Raw genomic sequence first — 20,331 nt, 5'->3', positions numbered from 1 at the left:
CATGGGCCCAGGAGCCCCACTGAGGCGCAGGCAGAGGCCGCCAGGCCCTGTCTCAGCTCCGTCAGGCCGTCCCTGTCTCGGCTCTGTCAGGGTTTCCCTGTCTCAGCTCTGCCAGGCCGCCACCTCACCGGGCACTTGTTTGTCCCTCTGGGCTCTTGGCTGCCGCGTCTGCCTGCCCCGGGATGCCCTGCTCCCCCTGCGCACATAGGCCAAGGCTGGGCCCTGCCTGGCTGGCGACGGGACCCCCTTTGGCTCCCCGTCCCCGAGGGAGCAGCGTGCCCGTGCTGCTCCCTGACACCGCTCTCTCACTGCCCCCACAAGAGAAAATGATTATTCCTTAGGCTGAGGTGGCATTCCCCCATTCCAGCTTGTGCCCACTTCTTCGCACCTTTCCCCTCGGTGGGCTACAAATCCATCAGATCCCTGTGGGAGCTGCAAAGCTTCCATGGATACCAGAAGCTCGCCCACCACCTTCTGCCCAGACCACTAGGAGGATTGCTCTAGAAAGGAAGGAAGAGCCTGGTAACTGATTATTAGCAGTAGCTCAGCGCTAGTCCCCGATCTGAGTGCAATCATGGCTCAGGGCTCCCCAGAGGAAAAGGACACAGATTTGTGCTCCCTCTTGGAGACGTCTGCACGACTGATATTCCTTCAGAGCAAGGGCAGAGAGAGACGTGCTAAGTGCCTGCATGGGTTGAAAGCCTGAGTGAGCCTTCAAAGATAGGACGGTCCTCATCCAAATCTGCGAGGTCCCAAGCACTCCAGTTGGGCAGCAAAACGAAGACACGGAGTAGACGACACAGTTTATTAAATAGCAAGGTGCAATGGAGCACCTGGAACTAGATGCAGGGCAACGGCTGCACAAGGCGGAATGTAAAGATTTGCAGGCTTCATTCCTGCCCCTTGTGTGCTCTCTGTTTTCTGGCAGCGACACTTCCTCTGCTCCAGCATCTTCTTACTGCTAATGGCAGAGGTTCAGGAGTGACTGGGGAAGGGCAGGAGAAGAAAAGGCTTTGTGTTAGTTTGACAGCAGGCTGGGCCAAAGGCGGTACTGGGAAGCGGCTTCTGGAAGTACAGCGCTAATGTGCAGATCCAGATACCGAAAACCAAACACTCCAATGTGTCAACAGCAAAGCTACAGCCTGTGGGCTACAGCCACAAGTGGAAAATTGCGTTCCATGGAGATAGGGATCAACTTTTTGTGTTTTTTGCCTTATTTCTTGTCCAGCTCTTTCTCCCCTCTCTCTTTTAGACTGCTCTGCTTGGCTGTGACCTACCGAGGGAGGCCCGAATGACTTCTGAGGCTAAGCCCGGGTTCTGGACTGGTTCTCCCTGACTCCCAGGCAAAGTGGAGAAACTTCTCACAGGTCCTGGGTTTATCTTGCCTGCTGCATGTGTTGTTTCAACTGCATCTCCAGCTGTTGGGAAAATGTCACCAACTTGTAGGCGGCAAACCAAAAGCAAGTCAAAGAGAGATCTCTAAAGTCACTCACTTCTGTGGAAATCCGCAAGGTGGGAGGCCATCGAGACTGCATTTGTCACCTGCTGACAGAGTATTAAAACGTATTATAATCTCGGGGTATGATATAAAATATCATCTATAAAATATCAGATATAAAATCTCGCTCGGGGCCCCTGGGACTGCATCCTGCTTGGAGAGGCCATTGAGCTCAGCAGCCCTGCTGGGACTCCTGGCTCATGGGTTTTAGCTATCAGGATAACTACATCTATGTTCCTCAATGTCACCATCATCTAATGCTACAACAGCAGCAGGAGCATCAAGAGAGTTCAATTGAAAGCCAGAAAGCTGAGGGATGGGGCGGCAGGACTTTAAGGGCAGCCTGTAGTCAGTAGAACAGAGGAAACGGTCTCTCCCAGGCTCTCTGGGAAAACCTCTTCTTCAAATTTCCCCACCTGAAGATGGAACTAGGCTCTGGTAGCTCGTGAAAAGGGAAGGTTGTGACTAGCTTACTGAGGCAGAGGCATGCAGGTCTTTCTGAAGGGCTTCAATGGCCTTGACTTGTTGCCGGGCTGTGGCTTCCAGCCTGGTCATTCCAACTTGGAGCCTGAAAAAGAAGTACAGGTCTTATCACAGAAGTCCACAAGAGCACAAATCCCAAAGGAAGAGTGTGATAGAACCTCATCTAAAACAAAAGCATCTTTGAAAACCATGTAGTATTATCTTGCTGGCATGCAGGAAGAACAGTCCGGTTGTTTTCCCACAATTGCAGAAAGCAAAGCCTTGCCCCACTGTGTGACTTCCTTACTGTTGCATGTGTTCTTCCAGCTCTGGGATAGCTGCAGTTCCAGAAGATGTGACCAGAAGGCTCTGCAGGTTCTTGGAAGCTGTTAGATCCCTCTCCTTATCCTTTATGGCATTCTCCAGGGACTCAGCATAACACTCGGTCCGGATAAGCCGTTCTTGCAATTCCTGCAGCTGTCAAACCAAAGCAAGAATCCCCAGTAGTCAGCTTAGGTTTGATAAAAAGGAGTGGACCCCCAACTAAGGGTCTGTTCCTCACTCTGGTTTGCAACAGGAAAGGCTTGGGCCCCTGCCAAGAGACAAGAGACAGGCTTTCTCCTCTCCCTGCCTGAGCTTTAGAACTGTCCAGTTCCTTCTGCAGCTGCAGTTTCTGTTCCTGCAGGTCCCTGCTGTAGCGCTTCTCGGCTTCAAGTGAAGCTTCTGCTGCGGAGTACTTTCTGAGAGCGCTGGCAAACTCCTGCTGCAGCCACCTGACCCATTCCTAAAGAAATGGTGTTCCATGCGCATGGAGAAGTCAGGAAGAAGATGACAACAGGACACATGCTTTTAGTCATGGGATCATATCATCAGATGGATCTTCAGCATGGCCAGCAGGTGGAGGGAGCTGATTCTCCCCTTCTGCTCTGCTCTTGTGAGCCCCACCTGGACTACTGCCTCCAGCTCTTGGGTCCCCAGCACAAGGAAGACATGGGCCTGTTAGAGTGGGTCCAGAGGAGGCCCACAGAAATGAGCAGAGGGTTGGAACAAGGGTGGTGGGACACTGGAGCAGGCTGCCCAGAGAAGTTGTGGATGCCCCATCTCTGGAATTGTTCAAAGTCAGGCTGGACAGGGTGTTGAGCCACCTGATCTTGTGGAAGATGTCCCTGCCCACAGCAGGGGGTTGGACTAAATGATCTTTAGAGGACCTGTCCAACCCAAACCATTCTATGCTTCTCTGACTCAGTGAATTCAAAGATGAGAGATTTTGGCCACCACCAGCAGGCATCTGCTGGCACCTTTCTCAGCTGTCGGCAGCTCATCATGATGCCTTCTCTTCCCTAATACACAGAAAAGGCTTCCGTATTTTCCTCCTCCTCGGAACAGAGGCTGAGAGTCTGTGCCACTAGCTTTTTTCTAACCGACTGTTTTCCCTCTTTATGCAGCACTTCTGCTTCACAACAGGAACAAAATGAGATCTGAAATAGACTTCAGGTCCTGATTCGAAAGCAGCCTCTCTGCAGCACTCCAAAAGGAACTCAGTAGCAAGAACAGGTCTCCTTATAACTGACAGGCTTGATTTACAGATATCTGCATCAGGCCCTAAGAGTCACCTGACTGTCGCCTTGACAATCGGTTTGTGTTGAAGCCTCCTTCTTGAGCGGAAGCTCTTCTCTCTCCGGTGCAGAAACCTGAGCGAGCAAGAACACAGACCGACAGACAGTGAGGAAAGGAATCTGCAGCAACACAGCAGCATGACACTGCATTTCAGCAGCTGGGCTTAAGAAGCGTAACAATTCCGTTACCTCAGGAAGACAAAGCAGCTCATCCAAAGAGAAGTCAAAATCTTCTTCTTCTTGTGCTGCTCCTCCTGCTTGCAACACCCCTACAAAGAGGTAAGAAGCGGCACGCTGCTGTGAGTGCTTGTTTCACTCCGCTTTTCCCCACCCGCTTCACTCCAGAGAAGCTTACAAAGGGAACCATTTAGTCCGTCAGGAAATTACCATTGCGGCGCTCCCCTTTGACAGGCTGCGCACATGCTCCTTCTTGGCTTGCAGGTGGGAGCATCACGGCATCTAACAGTTCTGTTAGACCTTCAGAATCCGTCTGTGTAAATATAAAGACACGAGTTAGAACTGGCACTTCCAAAGAAGGGCAACGAAGCTGGTGGAGGGTCTAGAGAACAAGTCCTCTGAGGAGCGGCTGAGGGAAGCATGGCTGTCAGTCAGAAGAGAAGGAGGCCGAGGGGACACCTTATCGCTCCCTACAACTGCCGGAATGGAGGTTGTGGCAAGGTTGGTGTCAGTCTCTTTTGTCAAGTATACAGAAATGGGGCAAGAAGAAAGGCTTTTGTTGTTCCAGGAAAAGTTTAGATGGGATATTAGGAAAAGCTTCTTCACTGAAAGAGTTATTAAGCACTAGAACAGGCTGCCCAGGGAAGTGGTTGAGTCAACCTTCAACAATACACTTGAACTCGATGATCTTAAGGCTCTATTCCAACCTAAGTGATGCTAGGATTCTACCTCAGAATCGAAAGAGGAGTCATCGTCGTCGTCTTGTGCTGCTCCTGCTGCTGGCAACACCCCTACAAAGAGGTAAGAGGCGCCACGCTGCTGTGCTTATTTCACTCCGCTTTTCCCCATCCGCTTCACTCCAGAGAAGCTTACAAAGGGAACCATTTAGTCCCTCAGGAAATTACCATTGTGGCGCTCCTCTGCGACAGGCTGCGCACACGCTCCTTGTTGGCTTGCAGGTGGAAGCAGGACGGCATCCAACAGTTCTGTTGGACCTTCAGAATCCGTCTGTGTAAATATAAAGACACGCGTTAGAAGTGGCACAGACTCCTTCTGGACCCGTCTCTATCCAGAAAGCTCCTGCTTCAGTCAACATGCATAATGTGGTATCAGGTGATGGAAAGACCGAAAAGGCCAAACACAGCCAGCGTGTTAGACATCTGTGTTGGTCTCTTTTGCCAAATATGCAGTAATAGTACAAGAAGAAAGAGCCTTATGTTGTTCCAGAAAAGGTTTAGATGGGATATTAGAAAACTTTCTTCACTGCAAGGGTTATCAAGCACTGGAACAGTCTGCCCAGGGATGTGGTTGTGTCACCATTCCTGGTGGTATTAGGGGACATGTACATCTGGTGCTTAAAGACATGGTTGAATTGTGGATTTGGCAGTGCCAGGTGTGCAGTTGGACTCGATGAACTTAAGGGTCTCTTTCAACCTGAGTGATGGTGGGATTCCAAGCCTGAGTCAGAAGCAGCAGCAGAAAGTAGAGAGCCAAAAGGTAAGCATGCCCAGTCGGGCCCCACCTTCAGAGAAGGTACCTCAAAATCAGACAGGGAATCAAAATCTTCCTCTTGCTCTCCTCCAGCGTCTGGCAAGACAACTTCAAAGGAAATAAGAGGCACAATGCAGTTGTGAGTGCTTATTTTACTGTGCCTTCTGCCATCCCGCGGGCCCTGCATTGAACAAAGGGTTCTCATTCTCCTTCAGGCCACAGCGATTTGTCCTCATCACCTCCTCCACGGTGGGGGATCCTACCTGCTGCAATCCTCGCAGGTGCTCCCATGGGAGGGGCAGCAGTCGTCCCAGAGGAAGAGATCTCAGGTACTCCTGGACCTCCTGTGCCTCCTACAGAGCATTCTCCTGTCCTTTTACTTCTGGCATATTTCTCCAGTGTCTTAGTAAAACTGTATACGAAAAGGAAGGAAACGAAATTAGTGAACATACCCCCACACTTGCATACGCTCTCTACTGGAAGTGCAACAGCCATTCAGGAGCCATCGTACACATATTCAGAGCCAGGTGTAAATGGCAACACACACAAACATACATACACAGAACTGACTGCGGTCCTATTGCAGACTGAAGTACTCACTACAGGTATGTTCGCAGTAGAGGTGCCTGTTCATGTCGATGGGGTAATTCACCCCTGCTGGCTACAGTCTCATGTTATAAACCCCTCTCTCCATTTTGGGGGCCAGTGAGACTGACATCTAACTACAAGGCTTCTACCTCAGCGGGAAGCAATACTAACGCTGCAGCCACTCTTCACGTCAAGCTGGGGTAACATCTCCTGAAACTCCTTCTGGACTTTGAAGGGTTTCAGAAATTCCCGTCCTTAGTCTGAGGCCCCAAGAGTGTGCAGAGCTCCTAAGTGGGATGTCAAGAGGCCAACAAAGATTGCGGTTGCATTCCAAGCACTGCAGGGGTTAACTACATTGCACAGGTGTCATCTTCTAACAACCCTGGCAGAGGGGCAGTTTGGGCTCTGGAGAGAGACCACTCTCAGGGTGGCTTCGTAAGCAGAACTAAAAACAAAACAAGAAACCCCCAAGAAGCAAGAAAATCGTAAAAACATGCTCCAGGCCAAGGCTGCTATGCAAAACGGTGCATTAGCACAAGACTGATACTGTGCCAGAAGCCTGTGGGGAAGGAGCCAACCTCTTGTTTTGCTAGAGCAATCCTCAAACATGCTTTGTTCCTAAAGGGGATTTTACTGCACAGTTTACCATCACTAGGAGAGAGGGCTATTTCCTTCAGCCTAGCTATTAAGGGCACGTAGCCACCTTAGAGAAGGAACAGCCAGGGGAGCCAAACTACACCCGAGAGGAGGAAAACCGCTGAAGATTTTAACTCATCAGGGGATATCGGTTGGACCCCCTCTGAAACAAAAGGCAGGTAGTTGCTAGTCAGTCGAGTGGAGCTTGGCAGCACACAGGTGAATTCTCAGAGAGAGCTGTGGAGGGAAGTTTTGCCCAGCTTCCAAATCCGCTCTTGACATGGAATGACATGCATCAGAAGATGTCACTGAGCCCAGCTTCAACAAAGGTCTCAACACCCCATTCAAGCAAAAAGGGCTGTGCATCAGCACGGACATGCTGACAATGCAGCTGCTCTAACAAGGGTGTAAAACACTTACTCAGAAGTAAACCGACCGAGATAACCCATGTCTGTGAAGCCGTCCTCGCCTCGATGAGACAGAACAGCACCATGCTGAAGAAGCACCCGTACTATATTCGTATTCCCAGCGTAAGCAGCAATCTTAAGAGTGGTCCTAGTGTCCAAGAAACGATAGGAAATACATCAGCTTCTGCAGACATTGCCTTGCCATTACTTGAGTCCTTCTTTGCTCCTCAAACAATTCATTTCCCCTCCTACAGGCAGAGCGAAATTACAGCAAAACACATGGATGCGTTGGACAATTGAGGGTGGTGGGACCTCAGGAGGTCTCCAGGCCAAGCGTCTCCCCAGAGCAGACTCGGGAGGTCTGTGTATGTGTGTCTGTTTCTGTGTGCATGTGTGTGCACGCGCACACGTGCGTTTGTTGGCACCACAGCCAACGCTTTCCTGCAGTCCTCAGTGCAGAGATCGACCCTTGAGGTAAGAGAGCAGCCGAGTGCGGGTCTGCTTTCACAAGTGTCACAGAAGGAGCTCCTTCTGGGCAGCTCCTGGTTCTTTTTCAAAGCTCATTCCTATAGCTCCCATCAATCCAATCTGAACAATGCTCAGGAGTCCCATGCACGCTTTTGACAAAACTTTCACCTTTGATGAATATCTCGAGCGTTCACGTCAGCTCCGTTTTGAAGGAGGAACTCGACCATCTCTTCACGGCGCTCGATGACCGCAACGGCAAGCGGAGTGTATCCCAACTGAAAGGAGAAATCGTCTCCCTTAGAAGAACACAGGAAAGTCAAGCGAGTTTGGGGAAGAGAAGCCTTACCCAAAGCCCAAGCTTACGTCATTCTTAGCATCAATATGGGCATTGTGCTCGAGTAAGAGCTCCACCATCGATTCGCTGGGCACGACGGCAGCCATGTGAAGGGCAGTGTTGCCACCAGCACCTTTGTGGTCGGGGTTGGCACCGTGCTCCAGCAGAGCGGTCACACAGTCTTTGTGCTGGTGCTGTACTGCCTGGAAACAAGCCACAAGGGAGGAGTCGCTTCCCACATGTACATTTCTCTCTGTCAGAACTCCTGCATCTTCCCAACACGGGAAAGTACGAGCGTCTTCAAAGATAAGGCAACATATGCCCCTTCCCCCCTGACTGTAACATACTTGTTTCTACACAGGCCTACGTAAAGAATCACGCGAGGCAGGAATCTCTCAGTGCATCATTGACAAGCCCCACGTACAACAGCGTAACTTATTCCACGTACCAGCATCAGCGGCGATTTCTTAAACATGCCACGAGGGTTTAGCTTGCACTTCTTTCCTGCCAGAAATCGAACGACATCTGCATGGCCGTTCGCACAAGCAAGATGCAGACGCGTCCTAGAAATTAAATACATCCAGTTAACACAGACAAGACAGCCGAAGACATTGTTTCAGGCTGTGCTGCCTACCACCTAGGGCCACAAGGCTCAACTGCCAAAGAAAGCAGCCAAAAGCAAGCTTTCCCGTGCCAGAGCCGGTGGCAGCGGTTGCACACCCAAAGCCTGGGGCTGGCTAGGCACCATCCTCAGCACCTCTGTCGAGCCAGGAGGCATCTTCTCAGCTGTGGCAATGAAGGTGCACAACCGGACTCCTGTGCCCAGGCACTGGTCCCTGCCTCCAGCCAGACCTGCCCGGCCACCCAGCAGAGCAAAGGATACGGCGTCTTGGCAGCCTGGAGCCTCTGGAGGCCACGTAGGTCTGCGGAGACTGTGGAGTCTGCGTAAGCCCCTGGCTTTGCCCCCAGCGAGTCCTGCGCCGGATGTATCCCAGAGACAGGGGAGATGGGATTTCTAGCAGCAACGGGAAGCTGTGCCCTGTGGCTCTGTGACTCCATGTCCTGGAAAGGAAGAGGAAAGGAGCCGTCTCTGCTTGCACGAAGGCCTGCGGAGCTCCACAGAAGGGTCGCTACGGGGAGCAGGCTGGCAGAGCAGGGCAGAGTGGCGCATCCGCTGGCTCCTGTCCCAGCTCGGGCGGGCCTCCGGTAAGGGCAGCGCTGTGGAGCCGGCCTGTCCCTAGGGTGCTCGTGATCGTGCTGGGTTTCGCCGGCTCTTGCAGCCAGGGCACGCGGATCTTCGCTATGGGCACTGCCCGCTTCTTACTGCTTGTTGGCATCCCGCGAGTTGATACGGAATCTCTTCCGCCACCAGATTCCTTGCAGCCGGACCAGGTCGCCGCTGGCGGCCGCGCTGTGCAGCCCGCCCCGGCCCTTCTGCCGGAGCTCCAAGGCCCCGGCGGTGCTGGGCGCGGAAGCGCTGTCGGACGGTGGCTGCTCCGGCACCCTCCTGAGCAGTTCGATGAAGCACTGCATGCTTCGCGGCGACGAGGGCACGGCCCGCTCCGGGTTGAGCAGTCGCAGGAGGCACCCGGCGGACTCTGCCGAGCCCCGGGAGAGCGAGGGAAGAGGGCGCGGAGAGGGCGAGAGGAGCCCAGAACCGAGCCCCTGGCGAACAAGGCTAGAGGGCACGGAGGGGGCGAGAGCAGCCTAGAACCGAGCCCCTGGCAAACAAGGCTAGAGGGCACGGAGAGGGCGAGAGCAGCCCAGAACCTGTGCCATTTGCACAGCTGCGGTTCTGGAGCCCAGTTCGCTGCCGCGTTCAGACTGTTGAAGGATGCGTCCGTCTGCGTCGGGCGCGGTTCTGGGGGAGAATACGGCGGGGGTGGCCACAGACGGGGCTGCCGAGGAAGCGCTGAGCGCGCAGCAAAGCTTCGCCCTGTGCCACTGTTGCTAGACAGCCCAAAAGACCTCAGCATGAGGCTTACTCAAAAGTTCATATTCGACTAATAATACATGAGAAGTCCAGCAGTAATTAAGTTCCAACTGGAGAGCCAAACCTATCGCGAAATTGAGAAGTCAACCGTGGACAAAGGCGTGCTGAGCTGCACGGAAGTGTCACTACAGGGAGCAGGCTGGCAGAGCAGGGCAGAGCGGAGCATCCACCCGCTCCACCATAAGGGTGGCCCGCGGTGGGGTGGGTGGCTGGAGGCTGCGGCAGTGGCTGTAGCACCCTCCCCTCAGCAGCTCCTTGTTATCCCTCAGCGTGTGGCCGCAGAGTCCGGCGATGCGGGTCCCCAAAAGTGGAGCTGGAGGCGGCCAGCGCTTCTCTCGGGTGGGCAGGGACCTCGGGAGTTCTCTCGCCCAGCTCGCACTGTCACTCACAGTGACACCCCCTCGGGGCTCCTGTGAATGTACATCGTGCTGGTTTGAGGCGTGTGTTTGCGTGGCCAGATTTCCTCCAGTGAGCTCTTCTGCAATGCTGCTCAGCTCCTGTGATCCAGAAGAGAATGTGCCTCAGCTGCTCTGTGCACGGTGCTGGGCACGTGAAGCACGTGACCCCTGCCCAGAAACCAAGCAGGGAGAAGAGGGCCAGCAGGACAGCAAGGAAAGAGCTGGGGAGCTGCAGGCCTGCTCCATGGGCTGAAGTGCTGGCAGAGCAGCCTGGGGACCACAGCTGGGCCTGCTGGTTGGCTCCTTTTTGCCGGTGCGTTAGGGTAGCTGTGCCTCGGCAGGCTGCAAGCAGCCAAGTGACTTCTGTGGGCATCTCGAGGTCCGTTGCCACCTGGCTTCCCCCTCCTTCCCTGCCTTGCGTCACCAGATTGCGTCGTGCTGAAACAGCTGGCTCTGACGGTGTTCAGTGCTGCCTGAAGCCAAAACCCCAAGCAAGCCTGACCTTAGAAAATGAAGGCCAGGTAGATTTGCAGTCTGCTCCATTTTGCATGCAAGAGTGGGTGGGTTATTGAAAGGGAGGCCAAGATCTGTCTTTGAAAATGTGCTGTTTACAGCATATGTGCTGTTCAGGAGCCCTATTTGCCTACTCCTTAGGAGCAAAATGTTGAAGGATGTGTCCCCCTGTGCAGTAAAATGCAGTAGGAGTGGACACAGAGGGGCTTGTTGACAGCCGCTGTAGAGACAGAAACGCACAGTCATTTGCTTTGTGTCAGCCACGGGTGAAAGCACCTGTTAAGTCTCTCTCCTTATTCTTCATGGCATTCTTCAGGGACTCGGCTTAGCCCTTGGTGCGGATATGCCATTCTTTCAATTCCTGCAGCCATCGAACCACAGCAAGAATCCCCAGTAGTCAGCTTAGGTTTGATAAAACGGAGTGGACTGCTTTGACTCTCATGTCAACTCTCACAAGCCATGTTACTGCTTCATCTTTTATACTGGCCCCTCTCCTATATCTGCAGTGATTTCCTACAGCCTTTCTTCAATGCTGCCACAACACTCGTCCTCACCTTCCAGGACTCCAAACGCTCATTTGGTGAAGGATCCGGAAAGGACAGCAGTTGTCCCAGAGCAAGAGCTGTCAAGTACTGCTGGGCCTTGTGTGCCTCCCCCAGGATATTCTCCTGTCCTTTCACAGCCCGCATATTGCTGCAGCTGCTTAGGAAGGCTACATATAGAAGGGAAGGAAATGCCTTTGGTAAAGATACTGATAACAGGAACAAAAATCTTTTAGAAACCCCTAGGCATAATGTAACAAGACTAGGCCTGATGTACCAAGGCTAGGCATCATGTAACAGAAACCTTGCAAGCTGGGAAAGCGGAATATTCCACTAAATGAAGAGCGGGGTACAGGACTTTTGCTGAGTAGCAGCACAAAATGACAATATGCTTGCTGAAGAAATTAGGTCAAGAAGCTGACAGCGGGGGGAGCACCAGCTGCGAAGACCACCGGGGAGCACTAGAGACCCCCGACAAAGACTCTCGAATACCGCAGATGGACTTCCGGGAAAGGGTGGGGTTATGTAAATAATTTATGTTTAATGTATTAACTAAGCAGTAGAGACAAATGAATATGCAAGAGGTATATGGAATAAATACCAAAAAGTGCAAGTCACGCTCATGCTCGATTAGAGGAGCGATCCTCCGAGCGTCCGGCGTACTGTAATAGAAGTGCCTGCTTTTTAACACTTTCAAAACAGTGTTAAAGAGTCTTTTTTGCCGACTTTTTGGTATCAATACCTCCACACTTGCGTGTCCTGTGTACTGGAAGAGCAACGGCCATTCATGAGCCATCCTACACATCTTCACAGCCAGCTGATAAAGAGCAAGGCACAGACACGCACACACACACATGCAGGGCTTACTGCACTACTGCTGGAGACTGAAGTGCTCACTACAGGCATGTTCACGGTACAGGTGCTACTTTCCAAGCACTGCAGGGTTCATCTGGGTTGTGTAGCTGCCTCGCCTCGTGCTAATGGCAGCTCAGGCCTCTCTCCTCTGTGAAGGAGCGATCCGCTTTTGTCCCAAGTGCTGAGGTGGAGGCAGCAGTCCCACGTCTGTGGGAGAGAGCTGGCAGCAGCTGTGGGGTGGACAGGATAGCAAGCAAAGAAAATATTCCCTTGCACTTGATTGCTGTGCTCTCGTCATTGTCTTTGCTGCGAAACATGGAGGGTGGCTGGGACAGTGATGTGCCAGAGTCTCCAGCGTGGAGAAAAGACCCTCCCTTGTGCTCTCTCCCTGCACACCTCCAACATCAGGGCAAGTGCTGTGCTCAGGTGTTGCAGAGGGGTTGAGCAGACTGCTAAGCAGCCAGATTTTATCTGCTTACACATCACCACGGAACTTACTACTGCTTATGTCCTTGGCCTTTATGGGACGTTTGCAGGACTGTTCCTGGGCAGAGATCTCATTCTCAGTTATGTGAAGAATAGGTCTGATTTACTGTTTGAAGAGACATTTGGTATCTTCTCAAGGCTGTTTTGGTTTTAGAGCCCGGAGATCCATTAACATTCCCCAGTGCTAAAAGTGGTTGCGTGCAGGGCAGTTGATTTATTACCTAGTGATTATCGCCAAATTTTGTGGACGTACATAACCAAAAGAAAATTTTACTCATGATAATATTATTTTAATAGAAAGCCATACCTTTTTCTCGGAGGCTTCCCACCTGCAGAAGATCCCCTACTCACTGAGCAGACGTAGTAAGAGTCATGCTATATAAGTTGTATGCAAATATTGTAATTAATCAGGCTTACAGGACTCCCCTGAGGGCGTGTATATACTGATAGGATGTTGTATAAATGATTCAGACTTTTTTCTTGCTGGTACGCTAGTCTGACGTACCGTCCCAACTTGTACAAGTCTGCACTGAAATCAATGTCTCGTCTCTGTGTGCAGAATTCGGTCCATTTGCGTGCACACCGGGTGAAGAGCCCTGTTTTAGGGACAGCAGGGGGAGCGCTGGGCTTCCCGCTCGGAGGGGGTGCGGCTGCCGGGGTTGCTCCGCCCCACCGCGCCGGCAGAGATGGCGGCGGGCGGGCGGCGGCGGCTGCTCCCGGCCTGGATGGGGGCGGCGGGGGACGAGCGGGCGGCGGCGCCCCCCGCCAAGGCGGTGCGGAGGCGGCGGCAGGCGGTGGCACGGCCCAGGTAGAGCCGCTGGGGCGGGGGGAGCGGCGGCGGCGGCGGCGGCGGGCGAAGCTCGGCGCTCCCCCCGCTGAGCGTCTCTCCCCGTGCGGTGCGCAGGGCGGCGGAGGTGGTGTATTGTATGAACGAGGCGGAGCTGGTGGACGTGGCCTTGGCGGTCCTGGCCGAGGTGAGCCCGGACCCCCGGGGGTGGGGACGCGGCCCTGGCCCTTCACGGGGGCTGCCAGGGCCGGTACAGCTGCCTTCATCCCCCGGCCGGGCACTGCGGGACAAGACCTGCCTCCGCTGGGAACCTGGGGACTGGCGATGGGCTGCCCCTCCGCACTGCCCCCCTCCCTCCTTAGAGTGCTCCCGGGTTGAAGTCGCACAGCTGTGTCTGGTTGTTTTCTCTTTGGGCAGAATCTGCAGTGCGAGGAAGGTGAGGAGGAAACCCAGTCCTGGAGCCAAGGCGGGCAGGAGCTTCAGCAAGCACCAAACAAGGCACCTGGAAGCACAGCCAGCATTGGGGCAGGCAGTGACCGCGGTCCGGCTCTCCCATGCCCTCCTGACACTGGTGCTGATGCTGATGCAGAGAGGACAGACTGGGAGGACTCTGAAGATGATGTTCTGAAATATGTCAGGGAGATCTTTTTCAGCTAATGCTGCCTCCTCTGTGGTTTCCCAGGAGCAAAGGGGAGGTGGCCCCTCTGACAGCATTGCAGGAGGACAGCCTGGAGTGGGCTGGGTATCTGCTGTGTTGATGGCCTGTGAAGCTGGTAGGAGGCCTATGAAGGCCATGGGGAAGAAGGAAGGGGGCACTCACTTCTATCAGTGTGCGCTGTGCTCCAGATTAGATTATGTTCCTTTCTGTTTGGTATCTTGGAGCATGGACAGATTAAAGAGGACATTTGAGTTTCTGTGAGTATCTCTTTGGTGAGTCAGTATTGGGACTGGAGGGGAGCACGGAGTTGCTGGGCCTGGAATGTCTTTGCTGGCCAGCCTTTGGGCTCCCTTGTCCTTGTGGTCCCCCTGTGACAGCTGCAGTGAGGCCTGGCAGGCTGTCCACATTGGACCTGACACTGAATGTGCCTCCAGGCTTGGGCAGGCCTCCCATAGCTCAGGAAGACATGGGTGGGAGCAGACTGGCAGGGACCATCTTGAGGGGGCTAACCCCATGGCATTGTGCATGGGGGTCTATGAAGGGATGAGGATGGCTTAGCATCCTCTTCCCAGTCTGAAGAGGGGGTGAACAAACAAAGATGAGACTGAAGCAGGCGCGAGAGCCTTTATTGAAATGAAGAATCAGCCAACCAGCATCACCAGCCACATCCCCCCAAAGACTGCAGCAGGAGAGAAAACGGACCCTCATGTGCCTGAAGGGGATGGGGGGGAAAGCCGGCGAGGTTTGTGCGAGGTTACAGATGTGGCATGGAGCAGTGCTGTGCATTGCCGTGGCAGAGCCTCCATCCAGTGTTCTGGCTGTGATGGCCCAGCTGGGGCACTGCAACCCAGCCTGCAGCGGCCCTGGCCCTGCTCCCTGAGCACACCCTTGCATGGGGTATGTTTTGGGCTGAGCTGAGCTGGCTCTGTGGTAAGCTGCCCTCGGCTGCTGGAGTGCTGGGCTTGGCTTCGTAGTATCAGTAGGGACAAACCTGGGGCTCTGCACCCAAATCCTCTGCTGGCTTGTGGAAACCCTCCTCTTCAGGGCTATGTTCAGCAAGTTGTTTGGCTGCCGCTCCAGGTGCTCTGCTGCTGCTGGGGTTGGATGTGGGCCCCTTCACCCTAATGAACTAAAGCAGAGTCACCTCAGATATTATTCCTGCAGGTGAAGTACAGGTGGTCCTGCTGAAGAAAGTATCTCCAGTACACATCTGAGGCTGCCACTGCTGTGACAGCAGTGTGAAGCCACAGCTCCTCAAGTCACAATTGCCTTGAAGGCATCCCTGGTTAGTCCAGGACGTGGAGAAGGAGCAGAGTCTCTTCAGGCAACTCAAAGAAAGGAAGCCTGTTTGCTTCTCTGGCTGCTTATACTTAGGCTAGATATGGCCAGAGGGCTGTGTCCACTGTGTGCTGGTTCTGATCTGTCCACTGTCCTCCGGGTCAAGGCCAGGAATGCTGTTGCTCTGATGTTGTGCCCCAAGCCACGGTGTGTGTTACACGCTGCTGTTACTGTGAAGTTTCCACGCTGCGCTGTGAGTGTTAGTGTCTGCTGCCTGCTCGCCTCAAGAGAGCTGCACACAGCCGTGTGCCAGAGCATGGCTCAACATGGGTCTTTGGACTAAGGATCAAATTCCTGCCGGTGACTAAAGCTGTCGTGGGATTACTGTTATAAATCAGGTTATCAATAGCTGTTGCGTCGTCTTCATTGTCGAATCTCAGTGGGCATGGCCTCCTCAGTAAAAAGGCTTTGACATGGATGCGTGTGCTTGGTCCAGATGAGGTACATAGTAGCAGTGAGAATCTGGAGCAGTAGCAGAGCCTGAGTCCCAAGCAGTGCCAGGAAGCCTCCAGTGAAATCAGAGGGGTGAATCCACTGTGAGGTTTGGAAAAGAAACATAATCAGGCCTCCAAACAGGATTGTTGTCTTGATGATGAGTATGATGAGGATCGCCTTCCAGCCCTCTCTCTCCTCTGTGCACTTCACATGTGCAACAAAAATAGGGTAGAAAATGCTGAAGACCAGACAGGTGTACACACAAATCCTGGCTAGAACTATTCCTAGTAGGCTGATGCCCATCACCTGCAGATGCTTGTACTCCAGGCACTGCAGCTTCCCAGCTGTCTCATTCCACAGGCAGAAGTTGTAAAAGCCGATGCGTTTGTCAGGGAGGTCAACCAGGTTCCCAGCTTCCCACAGCAGTGCATAAAACATCAAGGCCAAGGCCCCGGCAGCCTCGAGTAGGGTCAGCGCACAGAACAGGTGCCCGGTGCACCTCTGTTGCAGCAGACACATCCTGATGCCCGCATGCTCTCTTGATACCATGGTAAAACCTGCTGTGGGGACACCTGGTGCAAAACATGAAGCGGGGGACCCCTTTGTGGTTGTATGTTATGGTACCCTTCCCAAAATGTGGTCTGAGCCTGTGTCACTGAGGTCTTGGGACTCCCCTTGCAAGTACAGCAAGAGCATCTCAGTCGGGCTTCTGACTGCTACAGATGTTACTGGGTAGAGGGGGATGCATTTTTGGTCATAGCAAAGGGGGCTTAATGATGTCCCATACGTGGACCAGCATTGGAAGAACAGTATTGGCTCCCTTAGCCCCACATATGCCCTTTGTACCAAGGTCTCATGTTGGAGAAGAGACACATTTGTCAGCAAACAGCAGTGATGGGAGGGGAGCAAAGCACTGCTGTCTCGTAAGGAGCGGGTTAAGAGCCATTCTGGAAAAATGCTCTTCTTTCAGTTCTGGTCAGACAAGGACATCCCTTGTGATGACCGAGGAAAATGCAGGCATGACAGGGTCTGAAGTGCAGGGCTCCCCCTGACTCCCCACCCCCCATAGCTCTTAAAAGCCCAATGCCCTTGATATCACTCATTTCCAGCATCCACATGCCCCAGAGACCCCTACATGCCCCTGAGGCCCTTGCATGCCTGTACATTTCTGGGCACAGCAGGGCTGATCGCCTGCAGCCCTGCTCCCCACTGAGGCTGGCAGATGTGGTCCTTCTCTGTTTCAGTTGCCTGAGGACTGATGCCTCAAGCAGACAGATGGTTGTCCACCACAAAGAGGCACCTTGGACCCACTTGCAGCCATCTGCCCTCCTGTGGGGCCCAGGGAGATGGGTGCTACAGAGACAGACCTGTGATTACTGTCCTCCACGCTCCTCTCTCAGACTGCCTGGTAAACCAGACTCCTCCACCCAGAGATGTGGACTGTCCTTAGTGCTCTCTTTCAGGCTTCTGCTTCACCCTGAAAAAAAGGCAAGTGGCATCAGGAAGGGTTATCACTGGCTGCAGGCCATGCAGCATTGGAGCACTGGCCATCTGGGTCTGCATGGAGGCACAAACACAGGGCAAGGAGCTCAGAGACCTTGGCTTCAAGCTGAGCCTCTGGCTTGAGGACATGCAAATAACCACTTTCCTCCCTTTGCCAAGAATTATGTCCTGGTTTTACCACTTCTCCTCAAGAAACTCACAATGTCAGTCCCCACAGCCACTTGTGGATTTGGCACAGCCTTTGAGTTTTTAGAGTGGCAGGACAGACCCCATGCACATCTGTACCCAGTGCATGACTGAAACACTGGTGACTAGACCCTTTTGCATCTCCCTCCCAATCCCTGTCTCCTTGGACACTTGGAAGTGGGGCACCTATGTTTAATGTGCACAAGCTTCTCTGTCCCAAACTTCTTCTCCACACAGTCATAGCCAGGAGGAGAACACACACAGCATGAGGGGGTCACAGCATCCAGACACCGACCTGTCCTCTTCACCACTTCTTGTAGCTTCCCTTGGAGATCATCTTCACGACAGGCTTCTGGAGAGACTTGAGGGTCACATGGAGTATGCCCATTGTTCTGAATCTACAATGCATACACAAATGACCCGGAAACTATCCATGCTTGGGCCCAAAGCATATTGCAGAATGGACCCTCATGCACGTGTAATTTCACCAGGGTTTGACTTGCTGCTGGTATCACCTCTTGGTTTGTCTTTCTTTACACGTGCTCTCCTGCAGCCAGGCACTGCTGCTCTTCTCCCTATCCCACAGGGGCTCACGCCTGCCCCGTTCTCACTGTCATCCTGCCTCGCATCTCTCAGAGGCAGAACAAGCTGCGCCTGGAGGGCCCACCAGCTCCTCAGTGATTTCTGTCAGAACTCAGAGCCAACCCGGTCCTGGCCGTGCTCACTCACCAACCCTTGCTGTCGTATTTCTTTAGACTGGTTTCCTAGGGCAGGCAGGCTTGCAGAATCACGGGCTTTTTGTTCAATCACGTTATCTTTTATTTAACTGCCCCACCTCCATAAAATATAAAAGCAATTAAAAATTGTCCTAGTTGCACATGTTTACTAGAGAGGGAACAGAGAATTAAATTCCTAGCAGGTGTGTGGCAGTGGTGGCGGAGAGCCACGTCAGAGACCCAGTGCTGCTATGTGATCTCTGCATGTGTGAGAGCCCAGGGAAATCTCTACCCTCTCTTCTGCTTTGAGGCTCATGTCTTTAAGGACCTATTTTCTTTTCCCAGCACTGCCCCTCTGTTCACCCTGCCACATTGCAGGCAGACTTGAGTCTCAGCATCCTGCTGCCTTCCCAGCCCAGCCCAGCAGGTAAATCCCTGTCTCCAGGTGTGACTGTGACAGAAGCATTCCCGGTGCAGGTGCCCTGTGTCAGCTGGTGCAGAGAGCACATGTCCGGCCTGGAGGAAACGTATGGTTTGGCAATGAAAGCTGAGACATGGCATGCTGCCATCAGCGCAGCCGCAGACATGCCATTCATGAGCTCTGCAGCTCAGCCCCAAGGCCGATTTGGAGGCAGCCTGACTGAGAAGCAGGGCATAAACAGGAAAAGAGCTGTCACCCAGTGTCCAGCTGGGACTTCTGCTAGGCATCTGCAGCCCTTTTGCCTCTCAGGACATGCCTGTGCCTTTGGAGGGTCTGTGGCACCTCAAAGGTGCAAGAAAGAGGAACCCAAGCATGGTGCAGGGAGCCCTAACCTAGCTTCAGTCCCCTTGTTTCTGGGCAGGCATTGCTGAAGGACTAGACTTCACCATGGAGAGCTCTGTGTCTCTGTCTCCCAGGCAAAGGGACTCATGTGCACGGCTCAGAAGCTCCCCGTGGTGTCTGTGTGTGAGATGCGGCTCATAGGGACCCTCTGTGCTACCAAGACTGCATGGCCCTTCCCTCTGCTGGCTTGCAGGCAGGTCAGCACCTTCCCAGGCTGGGGCTGTGCCTTCTCCCCTGTGACCTGCTGGCTGAGTGCCTGGGCGAAGGTGGTGGGACAGGGAGGCCAAAGAATGGAGGTCCAGTGCAGGATCTGGCCTCTGTGCAGGGACAAACATCTGTGTGAAGCTGCCGGATGTCACCACAATGAGCAGGCTGAATGCAAAGGGTTGAGGGGATGGGCTTGCACTGAAAAGCCAGAAGACTTGGCTTTCATGCATCTGCCCTCCCCAGCTGCTTAGGGGACTAATGCCATGCAAGAGCGGTGGGAAAGGAAGGCAGTTTTGGACTTGGCACCTTTCCTTTAAGCCACTTGCTCCCCGCCAGGATCCCTCTTTCCCTCTCAGGCTGGATCAGCTGTGGGGAAGCTACAGGTGAAGAAAGAGCTAAAGATTCCTGGCAAACAGAAACTAGCCAGTGACACATGGACCAGACTGTGGAGGAACTGCCCCAGAAGTGTCCCAGAGCTGGGGAACGACCTGCTCCCTCCCAGACGTTTGCATCCTGCAGCACCACTTCTCCTGTAAGCTCCCCACAATGTCAATGCCACTAAAAAAGTGGGGGACCCAGTGGAAGATACTTACAGGCTGCCCATCTGTCTGGGTGCGGAGCTGAAATACGCTGGAGAGGGCTAAGGTGCCGCCCTGGCGACCTGAGCTGGTCTGTGGCTGCTGCTGTGTCCCTGTGCTGCTGAGCTCTGACACCACAGCCCCTGTTGTGTCACAGGCAGCTGCCTCTGGCTTTCTGTTTCGGTTTTGGCTCCCATGGGAGCCTGATATGGTGCTCCTCCCCCATACTGCGTCATAGAAATATGAGCAAGAAAACAAACCAAGCCCAGCCACCAGCGCCCAAGCCAGGGCAGGTTTGCACTTTCTTCTCCCGGCCGTGCTAACTGATGTGAATAACTGACCGGGCTAAGCTCACCCAGGAAAGTTGTGCTACTACAGTGACTTGGGTGTCCGTGAGGGCTGAGATGAGCTTGTTTTGTTTGGACACTTCTCTAGAGGTGACCAACCACGCCATTTCTGACCCCAGTACTGCAGCACTGTTGGAGATCACTGACCACTTTGCCCAGCTGATCTTATTCTAGGGGCGTCCTTCCACATCTTTGGCTGCCTCTCTGGCAGGTATTTCCTCTGCTCTCTCTTTCCAGGCATTTGGGCAGGGAAGATTGTACCTGAAGGCTGGACGGGGTGCAATGTGTC

The 20,331-nt window shown here is 53.5% G+C and overlaps 3 protein-coding genes across 5 annotated transcripts; 1 reads left to right on the top strand and 2 right to left on the bottom strand.

The window, feature by feature from the left end:
* Positions 1 to 1,213: 1,213 nt before the first annotated feature.
* On the bottom strand, positions 1,214 to 8,848 carry LOC135985408 (ankyrin repeat domain-containing protein 36C-like). The gene is made up of 17 exons (XM_065628759.1): positions 8,763 to 8,848; positions 8,481 to 8,609; positions 8,126 to 8,243; positions 7,707 to 7,880; positions 7,512 to 7,618; positions 6,889 to 7,023; positions 5,508 to 5,656; positions 5,276 to 5,352; positions 4,659 to 4,761; positions 4,483 to 4,544; positions 3,964 to 4,066; positions 3,766 to 3,845; positions 3,574 to 3,636; positions 2,592 to 2,744; positions 2,268 to 2,437; positions 1,973 to 2,066; positions 1,214 to 1,273 (listed from the first exon to the last, which is right to left on the bottom strand). The coding sequence occupies exons 1-17, from the start codon at positions 8,846 to 8,848 to the stop codon at positions 1,214 to 1,216; spliced, it is 1,863 nt and encodes a 620-aa protein (XP_065484831.1).
* A 4,261-nt stretch (positions 8,849 to 13,109) lies between these two features.
* LOC136003051 (cell cycle regulator of non-homologous end joining-like) lies at positions 13,110 to 14,165 on the top strand. Its single transcript, XM_065658339.1, has 3 exons — positions 13,110 to 13,272; positions 13,369 to 13,438; positions 13,669 to 14,165. The coding sequence occupies exons 1-3, from the start codon at positions 13,151 to 13,153 to the stop codon at positions 13,906 to 13,908; spliced, it is 432 nt and encodes a 143-aa protein (XP_065514411.1). The 5' UTR covers positions 13,110 to 13,150; the 3' UTR covers positions 13,909 to 14,165.
* A 360-nt stretch (positions 14,166 to 14,525) lies between these two features.
* On the bottom strand, positions 14,526 to 20,331 carry LOC136003050 (transmembrane protein 140-like). Of its 3 annotated transcripts, none has more exons than XM_065658336.1 (4): positions 20,304 to 20,331; positions 17,667 to 17,769; positions 17,050 to 17,159; positions 14,526 to 16,254 (listed from the first exon to the last, which is right to left on the bottom strand). In XM_065658336.1, exon 4 carries the CDS (start codon positions 16,229 to 16,231, stop codon positions 15,611 to 15,613), a length of 621 nt encoding a protein of 206 aa, XP_065514408.1. In that variant the 5' UTR covers positions 16,232 to 16,254; positions 17,050 to 17,159; positions 17,667 to 17,769; positions 20,304 to 20,331; the 3' UTR covers positions 14,526 to 15,610. The 3 variants fall into 3 exon arrangements, with proteins under 3 accessions (XP_065514408.1, XP_065514407.1, XP_065514410.1); XM_065658335.1 differs by lacking the exon at positions 20,304 to 20,331 and adding an exon at positions 19,711 to 19,855; XM_065658338.1 differs by lacking the exons at positions 17,667 to 17,769; positions 20,304 to 20,331 and adding an exon at positions 19,711 to 19,855.

The sequence above is a fragment of the Caloenas nicobarica genome, chromosome 1, assembly GCF_036013445.1.
Source record: "Caloenas nicobarica isolate bCalNic1 chromosome 1, bCalNic1.hap1, whole genome shotgun sequence".
Lineage (NCBI taxonomy): Eukaryota > Metazoa > Chordata > Aves > Columbiformes > Columbidae > Caloenas > Caloenas nicobarica.
This window is presented reverse-complemented; position numbering and strand designations above follow the sequence as displayed.

Bases quoted from the DNA above. Each gene is read 5' to 3' on its own strand.
- LOC135985408 (XM_065628759.1), bottom strand. From the start codon at position 8,848: ATGCGCCACTCTGCCCTGCTCTGCCAGCCTGCTCCCCGTAGCGACCCT. The intron at 7,881-8,125 runs GTACGTGGAATA...GCTTGTTTCCAG, and splicing joins AGAAATCGCCGCTGATGCTG to GCAGTACAGCACCAGCACAA. The intron at 1,274-1,972 runs GTAAGCTAGTCA...CTCCCTCGGTAG, and splicing joins ACCTGCATGCCTCTGCCTCA to GTCACAGCCAAGCAGAGCAG.
- LOC136003051 (XM_065658339.1), top strand. From the start codon at position 13,151: ATGGCGGCGGGCGGGCGGCGGCGGCTGCTCCCGGCCTGGATGGGGGCG. The intron at 13,273-13,368 runs GTAGAGCCGCTG...TGCGGTGCGCAG, and splicing joins CAGGCGGTGGCACGGCCCAG to GGCGGCGGAGGTGGTGTATT. The intron at 13,439-13,668 runs GTGAGCCCGGAC...CTCTTTGGGCAG, and splicing joins CCTTGGCGGTCCTGGCCGAG to AATCTGCAGTGCGAGGAAGG.
- LOC136003050 (XM_065658336.1), bottom strand. From the start codon at position 16,231: ATGGTATCAAGAGAGCATGCGGGCATCAGGATGTGTCTGCTGCAACAG.